Source organism: Phalaenopsis equestris, unplaced genomic scaffold (assembly GCF_001263595.1).
Source record: "Phalaenopsis equestris unplaced genomic scaffold, ASM126359v1 Scaffold000146, whole genome shotgun sequence".
NCBI classification, from domain to species: domain Eukaryota; kingdom Viridiplantae; phylum Streptophyta; class Magnoliopsida; order Asparagales; family Orchidaceae; genus Phalaenopsis; species Phalaenopsis equestris.
In genome coordinates this window covers 386393-397740 of record NW_018164588.1, presented here as the reverse complement: position 1 = coordinate 397740, position 11348 = coordinate 386393, and the positions used below count along the sequence as shown (strand labels likewise).

The following is an 11348-nucleotide window of genomic DNA, read 5'->3' as shown; positions in this document are numbered from 1 at the left end:
CTTACTGGACATCTACAGGAGGATGTACCTTGGTGTATGTTTTTTGCTGATGATATCCTTCTCGTGGCTAAAACGAGAGATAAAGCCCAGAAAAAACTTGAATTATGGAGGTCTATATTGGAGTCTAAAGATCTTCATTTAATTAGAACTAAAACTGAATACATGGAATGTAATTTTAGTAGTAATAGCTCTAGTGACAGAAGTGTGACTTTGGGTGATCAAATTATTAAAAGGTGTGAACGATTTAGATATCTTGGGTCCGTTGTCCAAAGCGATGGTGATATAGATGGGGATGTTAATAGTAGAATTCAAGTTGGTTGGTTGAAGTGGAGGAATGCTTCGGGCCTTTTGTGTGATAGAAAAGTACCGCTAAGACTGAAAGGAAAATTTTATAAGATGGTGGTGAGACCTGCAATGCTCTATGGCGCTGAATGTTGGCCTTTAAAAGAGAAGCATAATAATAAGTTAAGTGTTGCCGAGATGAGAATGATTAGGTGGATGAGTGGCTTTACACTTAGAGACAAAATGCGGAATGAATATATTCGTGATAGGGTTGGTGTAGCTCCTGTGACAGACAAAATTAGAGAAAGTTGCCTTAGATTGTTTGGTCATATTAAACGTCGACCATTAGATGATCCGATTAGGAGAGTAGATGTTTTAAATTCGACTTGTGTTAAGAAAGGCAGAGGTAGACCTAGGAAAGACTTGGGCTTATTGTATTAAAAATGATCTTAATTTACTAGAACTAAATGAAAATATGACACTAAATAGGACGCAATGGAGAAAAAGGATTCATGTAGCCGACCCCACGTAGTGGGATTAAGGCTTTGTTGTTGTTGTATTGACCTGGGCCTTTTTCATTTGTCAAATTCTTTATTCTGTTCAATGCTGTTTGCATTAAATCTTGAGGGTGCTTGACCTTGGTGGAAATATGCTCAGGTACACAAATTCCTAAGGCTGAATGTGTGATCATCATTCTTATCATCAACATAGCCAAATTAGCTTTGGCTCTTTGAATCCTTATCATTCTATTCATTTTATTTTTACTTTTTGTAGCATCATCTGTTAAGTTGAACGTTATGTTCAATTTCACTCGGAAAGCTTAGATTACATTTGAATAATAACTGCTGGTGAATTACTGACTTTGTAAAGCTTTAGTTATGAATAAATAGTTTATGCGCGGAACTTTTTGAGGCTTTTTTGTATGGTGATTTGGTTTACAAGTTCTTCTAATTTTGGACAATATTTCATGTTGACAGGAGCAGCATCAGGAGAATGGTCCTATAACTATCGATGATGTTTTGGGGGATGCAGTATGTTATGATGAGCAAGAGTTTTTGCGCCAAAAATGCTACTCTCTATTTGAATTGTCTCCCACCGTATGCTTTCAGGCTACTCTGTCTTTTTACTGCATTCTTTTTGAATGTCAACATTTATCGGTTCGAGGAAATTTTTTTTTTTCTGATTTACTGATTTACTTTTTATGACGTACTCTTTTTATGACGTACTGATCATCTTCAAATTACTTCTTTAAAATGAAGATCTATTAACTGAGTAAAATGTTTTTAAAGGGAGAAATTACACGTCTGTGATATGAATTAAAAATTTGCAATGCAATTTAATGTAAAATGAGCTAGCGCTTTAGATTTTTCTTTTCTAAGCAGAAAATCCTCTTGTTTAGTTTGTATTCTTGTTAAGGATACTTATTATTTTGGGGCATTTATATACATACTGCACAATTCCTTTTTATTTATATATCCAACACTTAAAATTTTCTTTTTTACATTTATACCATCCAAATCTGTTACATTACGTAGAAAGACCACAATTTTAACTTTTAAAATGTGAAATATTGTTTTCGTACATAGTTAAAGTGGTATATAGATATATATATACACACAGAGAGAGAGAGAGAGAGAGAGAGGTGCGTGTGCGTGTGTTAAAATTGAAGTTTAGGTGTTAGATATTTAATTATATTGGAAGCATTTGATGTGTGTAAATTTTCCTATTATATTTTACTTGGAAATATTTTGAATTCGGAATTTAAGTTTTTTTTTTTTTCAGGGTAAGGGAACTTCACAATTTCCAGGATCTCATCCTGTATCTTTGAATAGGTATACTTATTTTTTCTCTCTCTTTTTTTTTACTTATAATGTTTAGCTGTCTTAATAACGTCTGCTTGGTTTGAACTGTGCTGTTTTTCTGGAGCGATTGGAGCCCTCATTTGGCGCAATTATGGTTAAAATCTAGTTGTATTAATTAAGGAGTGCTCATGATCGTTCAAATTTGATTTAGAATTAGCTTTAGGTGCTATGGCCTCCCAACTCTGAAAGATGACAATGGTGCCGGCAGTGTCAAGAACACAATCCAATGTATCCAATATTGATTACTTGATAATTTGCATGAGATTGATGATATGCCTATTGTGGTCATTGATATTTTTTACCACATTTGTTTTTTAATTAAATCTCAATATTGTCCCCAGATTATTCGTATGTGGCTAATTTATTCCCAGAGTTCTGCAGGGCTCCAATTTAATATCCTAATTCTAGAAAAATTATCCAAAATGGTCCTTCGTGTGGAAATAATGGCACAAAAATGATCATTCGAATAGTTGATGGACTATTTTTGGATTTAGCTCGTTATTTTGGGATAACTGAACTCTCTTTACTTCCTCTTTTGGGGGTGTGTTTTTTGTTTTTTATATATTTTATTGCTGTTGACTGTAGTTTGGTGTAGCGGTACAGCGATTTCAGTTTGTATATATATATATATATATATATATAGAAGGGAAACGTTTTGAGAGCCATGTGACATAAGTGATCTTTGTTTTGTCGCCATAAAAATTAGAGGAGAAGACCCACGCTTGCCCAAATTTAATTTTCATCGTTTTTATTTTTTTATTTTTTTCTCTATTAGAAGAGACCAGTAAGCTTCTTATCAAGATATTTTATTGAAATGTCCAACCAAAATTTTAAATTTTATTGTTTATTTTTGATTCAGTAATTGTAATTTTAAAAATGTTAAAATGGTTTTCCAGGAAAGGAAATCTTTTTGCTTGTATTAGTTTGTTATTTTGATTTCAAGCAAGCAAATGCAATGAAGATAATGGAAAATTAGAATGTTCAGAATGGTAATGATAAGCATTGAAACCATGGAGTGAAATGATTTTATTAGAGAGAGTCTGTCGGCATCAACGAATAATGAGAAAGTTATAAAACATAGATTTAAGTTGTTTCTGCAGATATGATAGAGAGCAAAAGAATGCACCAAAGAGGCTAATAGAGTGAATTAAGTGAAAGAATTGCTTGGATGTGTTGGAACAATGGGTAATATAGAACATAATTACAAGTTCGGTAAGCTAGGATTAACCCTCATGTAAGACCTAATATAAATGGATATAATAAGTCCCGTATAACTGTATTATTTACCTCATTTTAACTACTTGTAAATCTTGAACATTTTTATTGGTACTAATGTCAATGCCTACAACAAGTCACTGTTATTGATGTTTTATAAAAAAAATTGATTCTCTATGTATTTTTTTTCTCATAATATTTTATTGGCTATTTATCATTTTAACAAATCTTTTTTTAACTTGATATTTATATCCTTATTTACATTTTGATTATTTTGTATAATTTTCTTAAGTATTTTAGATATGATAAGTTGTTATCATTTGATCTTTCATTACTATTTTACGTCCATGATAGTGATGATGGCCGACCCCACTTAGTGGGATAAAGCCTTGCTGATGTTATTGTTGTATCCATCACAATGTTGGTTGGAGATTATGATTGGTTCTTAGTAACTTTAGTCTGGGAAGGGAATATTATGGTGTAATGGAAGAATAAAGATAGCAAAGATAAAGGAAAGCTTAAGAAGTGGAGATTAATAAATGCCTTAAAATGGAGAGATGCAAGTTTACAGAGGGGGGGAAGAACCTGTTGGTTTTGGGAAATATGAGGAAACTTAGCCCTAGGGTATATGCCACAGAAAGGCCTTTTTTTATTGCTTATACAAACATCTTTAATTACAATTTATGCTTAATTCTTTCAATAATTGGCTTTATTTTCGTTGACTATCTAACCCTAGGCCTTTTAACAATATGATGATTTGAACATGTGACAGAAATTTGATCGTCTTACCCTTGCCAAAAATCAGAATGGCTGATGATAACAGTGGATTAAACAGTACACCTAAAATGTTGATATTATACTAACACAAACAAATAATTTAATCTAAATGTTTTTTATTCCTTTAATTTTTATAGGCTATAAAGAATTTTACTTTGCAGAGTTAAACTGTTAATGAATGGAGTTGAAGTTTCTTGATTGTGCTATTGAGCTAGATAAATCCATCTCATGGGGAATTTTCACTAGAAGAAAACAGATTTTGGTATCAATGTTGAGGTATAGGAGATGAATGAGAAATCCATCCCTAAGATGTGAAATGGTGAACCATTGAGAAGTTGATGAAATTGGAGTAGTATCATCAACAATGTCAACTAAAGGATCTCTTCAGAGGTCCTCGAAAACATTATAGTAACTTAAGAAAAATAACATCTCTAGAAGTTTGAAGCTCTTTATGCATAAGGGTAATCTAGTCTAATCCAATTGAAGCAACTGTTGACTAAAGCCGGTCTTTTTTTTTTAAATTTAAATTAGGCTAGGTTGGGCCAATTTAATTTTGGTAAAATTTAAGTGGATTGTCTTGGGTTTGATCAGTTTGATGTTGCTGTACTTAATTACTTTGGCTTGGGTTTGATTGGATCAATATATGGTTTGCAACATGCTAAATGTATCATTAATATTTTCTTAATAAAAGTTAGTGCGTAGATTTTGTAAGTGAGAAGGAAATGTTGAAAAGATTTTTTGTAATATATATTCTTGGACTATAGGGAAGGGACTGCTAGTGCTAGTTAGGATTTGAATGAGTTATTCGTTAGTTATAAGCTTGAATTGATTGTTTGGTTTATAAGGGTCAAGATTTGGTTAGTTTTTAATGTGAATGGGCGAGGAGTGGATTGGGATTGCTATGAAGCGGCAAGCAATTTTTAATTTGAAAAGTTGTTTGATGGGGATTTTTGGTTTATAGTTGAGGAGTTTGGGGAACTTGGTGGATGAATTACAGTGGAGTTGTTAAGGAAGCTTGGAAAAGTATGTAGGTTTATGACTCAATGATGGTGATATCGAGATTGCGATCGATATGGAGGGATAGGGAGTGAGACCACCATGTATGCTAACTTGAAGATCACTTGTACTTGTCACATTAAATAATAGGGCATTTACATACATAACACTCAATTTCTATGAATTTACATGTCTAACTCCTAAACTTTGCTTTTTATGTTTATACCACCCAAATCTTTCATAGCTCATATAAAATACCAACATTTTAACTTTTAGGGGGTGAAATACATTTTTCATGCATAAGAAAGGTATTATGTATGTAAAAATTGAAGTTTAGGCGTTAGATGTGTAAATACGTTGACATTGAGTGGTATATATGGAAATCTTCCTAAGTAATTTTCAGGAAAATTGTTATAAAGGGATTTAAGCTCCTTTGCCAAGGTATACTAATTAATGGTTGACATAATCTTGAAACATTATATAATTACCAACTAATTCAGCATAAACAAAGATCAAATGTTGATAGTTAAGGGGGGGATGGATGGATTAAATAATACTAAGTTGATATGAATGACCGAAATGTCTCATGCTGCATCATAATCGCAGCACATGGAGGACGACATTTTTTTTGCTGGCCATAAGCTCTTGGTCTTCTTGAAATTTTATTCACTCTCTCAATTACTTGAAGCTTTTTACTAGAGAAAAAGGATAGATATAAAGAAAGAAGATGTATAAATTACTGCGTCATGAATCCCATAAACCAGCAACTTGGGGAGAAAGAATAGATAATGAGAAGTTTTGAGCAAGGAAGAAATTTCATTTTCTTATTTTTTTATGTATAAGCCATCATGAATTACAGCGTCAAGCTGAAATTTGTTAGTTGCCATCATTCTGTGTAGCATTTAAAGGAGTAAAAATGATAAAATGACAATCATTCCTCGATTTTACAATTGATGATTTTTGCAATTGAAAATAACTGACAAATGACAAATATTTCGTATGAGTCGTGATACAAGCTACAAGCTATGATGTTAAGATCCTTTTCATTATAAAAGCCATAAAAAAATGATTAAATTGGACTAAACTGAAACAATGGGTTAAGCTGATGGCTTAAGAATTATGTGAAGTAGATGTTTTGTTGTGAATGGCGCTTATTCATCAGGATATTCTGCTCCAATTTTATAGTATCCTCTATGATTTGGTAACTTCTAAGATTTATAAGTGAGAATGATTTTTAGAAAACAAGGATGATTTTGTTTTACATTCCAAATACAAATTCTTGTCTTTGAGCCCTTTATCCTATCATCATCATAACTTTTAATGTCACAGAATATTAAAATGCTAATTTAATGTTCCTAGCTCTGATTTGAATGATGAATGTTGTTGGCATAACCAGTCAAATATTTACATAAACATGTTTGATTAAACTTACCTTGTGTATGCAGACTTGGATTTTTGTTGTGCTTTGAAACAACATTACCTTGCGCATGCAGAACTGGAAGTTTTGGTGTGCTTTGAAACAACTTAAAACTATGAATGGCTACACAGGCGTCCCTTAGTAGGTTGGAGAGTAAAGGACTACACAGGCGTCCCTTAGTAGGTTGGGGAGCAAAGGAAGTTCCATTAGCAATGTTCCATAGTATTTGTTTGAAGGCTAGTGGCGATAATGATAATAAGGTGGTTTGCAGAGGCGCCCCATAAGCAATGCTTTTGTATTCATCGTTTGAAGGATAGTGAGGATGATGATATTAAGCCGAGTTACTGAAGTGAATGAATAATGTTTGTTAGATGAAGAATGTCTGAACTATGGTGAAAAAATAAACAGGAATATATCATAATCACTACATTTTCTTAGAAAGAACTTGAAGGTTTATGCCATTGTATTTTCCAAATTTATACTATGCCATTTTTTTCCCTTATCTGTTGTCTTATTGGAACCAATACAGAGATAATTTGCAACTTCTAAGGCAGCGCTACTATTATGCTACTTGGAAAGCTGATGGCACCAGATATATGATGCTTATTGCCTTACATGGCTGCTACTTGATTGATCGAAATTTCTGCTTTCGGAGGGTCCAACTGCGTTTTCCATTAAAGGTTGAGATTGAGGTAGGTATGTACCTTATCTGAATCATAGAAAAGCTGTTATTTGTTCCAACTCAATGCTCTACAATTAGTAATCTCAAACTAGCAATTTTACTATTTTTATTGCAAGGGTTGTCTATTCCATCATTACACATTAATTGACGGGGAAATGATCATTGATGCTGTACCTGATATTGGACTGAAGAGGAGATATCTGGCCTATGATTTAATAGCACTTAATAACCAGTCCGTTATTAAGGTGATTCACTATTCCAAAATGTTATTTTTGGTTACTTCAAAATGCTCCAGGCACATTTTGCCGCACTTCTAAGATGGCTTTGAAGCCAAACTCTGGACATATAGATCCCATTGCGTCTGCTCATCTGTACTCATCTTTGTGCATTATTGCCTCTGTTTGTTGTACTTGTCAAATGGATGAACTATTGATTGTAATTATTGCTTGTATTTATAGAAGGTGCATATCTTTTTTATTGGTATATTTCTGTAAATAAGCCATACGGACCAATGTTTAAAATTGTGCAATTGGGTATTGAGATGTTATTTGTTAATGAGACGAGGTGTAAGCCTCAAGGCATTTTGAGTGTAAGCCTCGAATTTTAAAAAATGTGTAAATTAATAAATATTAGATAAACTAACTATAGAGTGTGAATAAGAAATAATATATTAATACTCTAATTTATTAACATGTTAAAGTGATATAACAATGTTCTAACAAAAAAATAATTAATTGCATTAAATTAGAAGTAATATGTTAATACTCTAACATCAAATTATGAAATAAGATGAGTTATATAATTATTAAATTATTAAAGTAAACTAAATATTAAGAAAAAAAATACTAAAACATCAAAAAATAACAATCAAAATAAGTTCAACATTATACTTTCCTACTAACTCATAATACCCCCATTTAAACGAGAATATAAAAATTCAACAATACTTCAATTTTTAATTTTAAAGTTCGTATTATTCTCGTTGCCCAATTGATTTTTATTAAAATTATTTACATAATAAGTTATTTATTTTGCGCCTTATTTGTCATGTTATGTATATTCTCTCATTCGTTATTATTTTTAATCCCAATTAGTTTCTATTTTTTAATAAATAATTATCAATAAAAATATTAATTAAAATAATAACTATGTTGCTAATTAGAATTTCATTTACATACATTTTTTTTTATACAATTTCTTTTCGTTTCATGTTATTTAGTGTTTTGAGTTGTGAATATTAATAGTTGAAATATATTAATATTATTTTTAATTTTACTTAAAATAATTATGGTTAACCTAAAAAATTTGAGACCTGTTTTGAGGCGGGGCGTGCCTTGAGGTGTGCCTCAGCTTGGGCGAGGTGTACCTCTTATCTTGGGACAATGTGGCCTAAGCCTCATTTTGAGTTTTTTTTTTTTAACACATTGAGGTGAGCTTCAATGTAGGCCGCATATTGTACAATTTTAAACAAGGATACCAACAACTTGTTTGTTTGTGTGATTATACATTCTTGAACTTGTGTATATTAACATAGTCATGCATTTATAGAACACATTGTGACATTAACATACATACATGACGTGCCAAAACTTACCGCAAGTGCACATGTTAAGTGATATGCGGTTTAAGAGTCCGCTCATCGATCCCACGAGGAAAGATTTAACAATTATTCTAACAAAAAAATATCTAGTTTACTTTTCTTGTGAACCTAGATTGGCGTGATCTCAAAACAGGTTTGAATCCTAAAATCCTAACAAACAATCAGAGAGCAGATGGTAGAAAAAACAAAAAACGGAGAAAATCTTATGTGTTCTTCAATAGTGAGGAGGCTTGTGCCTCTGTGATTCAGAAATTGTGGTAGATCGTAGTGTTCCTAAATATTTTTCCACGTCACAGTTGTCAACCGGGTATATAAAATTTTATGCATATGTCTAGGTCAAAAGAAGCTAGAATCCATGAAGTTGAGGCTTCTTCAATCACCATGACATTCCGCAAAAATATTCCGATCCCAAGAAAAAGTTTTAGAATCATACTAGAGTTCTTCAAGAGTGGTGAGACTCGTGCCTCTGTGATTTAGGAATCGTGACGGATCGTGGTGTTTCCAAATGTTTTCTTACCTGATAGTTGTCAACTGGGGATATAAGTTCCTATACCTATGTTTAGGTCAAAAGAAGACTAAAATCCATGAAGTTGATGTTGTCTCAATCCTCATGACATTCCCCCGGAAATATTTCGATCTCCAATAAAGGTTGCAAAGTCATACTAGAATATGTTTATCTTCTCATAATTTTGTGGTTAACTCTTTCGTTTCCGCTGCGCAACCGTTAGAGGTCATAGCTTCACGAAAGATTTTGATATCCTAGTTGGCCAAATTAGGAGTAAATTAAACTCGGAGGTTAACCAATAACATAGGCCATGATAGCACAGAAAATTTTGTAGGAAAAAAATCTCAGAAAACCGTGATAAAATCACTACCTTTATATCACGAAGGCACGAAAAAAAGTTTAGCCACGCATCATCGGCAAAACCACAGACTCGAAATCCATACAGATCTTCATTGTGAAGTACAACAGAAAGTAAAACTTACAATCAGGACTTGTCATTTGCATAAGAGCAACACCTCTTCCTGTCATACAAACTCTCTCAAAACTCTCAAGTATGCAAGGTAAAACTCATTCCAATGGTTTCAATCCAAGGAAGGAAGAAAGCCTAAGGGAAACACTCAAAATTTCTCATAATCTCCGTCGCCAACCATCCTAGAACTTTGTTTTCTTTAAGGAAGCCCTAAGAATCGTTTTTATATCTGGATCTCCGTCGCCAGCCATCCTAGAACTTCATTTTTTTGTTGGTTTTCTTGTTCCAAATTGCTCATATTTAACACCTATAACGTGTACACCATCAACAAAAGTTTTTCTCAAGTGTAAATCAGTGATAAATAAATAAAAATAATTGGTAAAATGCAAGTGAAATCACGTAAAATTGGTTTGTTTTAATTCACTCACAAACACCTTTTTATTGTATTTACAATTGATTGCATTCTATTTGCAAAATCTAGCCTGTGAGTCTATTTTCTACATAATTCATAGTTATTGCAAAATTAGTTTTGTAGAAAAAGGAAGTGGCTATGAAAGCTTGGATTGTTCATTCTTTAATATTTTTTATACACAAAACTACATAGAGAAAAAAATGAAATAAATAATGATAATAACAAACACAAAAAATAGACCTAATATTCTTATTGTTTGTTCTTTTTATAGATTTTTGATTGATGACAAAGAAGTAATCCATTGGCTTTTATTTCTTTTTTTTCTTATAAAAATCATTGGAGAGGTATTTTATAGGCAATGAATATGTAACGTCTAATTTTCTCTCTCTAATGCTTTTGCTTGGCCTTTTTAATTTGACTGCCTTTCAATAATCCCCTTCAAATTGGATGGTAGACTTTCTATCGAATATTCTGGAATTTGGGGTTACCAAGCCCTTTTGTGAATATATCAGCAAATTGTTTTCCTGTTGAGACACCTTGAGTTTAAATTAATTTATTTTTTATGTTTTCTTTTGTAAAATATCAATATGCTTTAATATGTTTGGTACGATCATATTATTTAGGATTATTAGCAATGCTGCTTAAAAATTTATTGTCATATTATATCTTCATAGGCTCTTCCCGTCCAATTTTTAACAATTTTAAATGATTTTAATCCATGGAAGTTCCCAGATCCATTGGACAGTCGCTTTGAGTTTGGAGAGCAAAACAACATTTTTTTTAAATTTGTTTATGTTATTAGCTTTCTTCCCAAAACTTTGTAGAATTTTGAATTGGATCTTCTATCAAATGGTTACCCATTGTAGTGTTAGTATAACCTTCCATGTTGTTGAGTGTTATATTTTTTTAGAGAATTTCCTAGACTTGACTAAAGGCACTCATTGATTTTATAAACAACTTGAAAGTTAGATTCTTTGTGTTTCTGCATAACTTACGAAACTTTGCAAAGGAAATTTCAAGGCGTATATGTGATAGATTAATTTCTAAACTAATCCTTAGTTTGAGTTTTATATGATTTATGATTAATCATCTTTGTTTCCTTTAATAGGTCCATAATATATATATATATAT

General features: G+C 32.0%; 1 protein-coding gene across 6 annotated transcripts in view; it reads left to right on the top strand.

Annotated features, from left to right (window-relative positions):
- The window catches only part of LOC110021775 (mRNA-capping enzyme-like), a 66174-nt gene that overhangs the window by 26109 nt on the left and 28717 nt on the right, over nt 1-11348 (top strand). For 4 of the 6 annotated variants that reach the window (XM_020720405.1, XM_020720401.1, XM_020720400.1 and 1 more), the window contains exons 10-13: nt 1260-1379; nt 2065-2114; nt 7079-7241; nt 7348-7476. In XM_020720405.1, coding sequence (XP_020576064.1) covers nt 1260-1379; nt 2065-2114; nt 7079-7241; nt 7348-7476 — 462 coding nt within the window. The remainder of the gene's footprint in view (nt 1-1259; nt 1380-2064; nt 2115-7078; nt 7242-7347; nt 7477-11348) is intronic. The other 2 variants (XM_020720406.1, XM_020720404.1) reach the window with 1 other exon arrangement.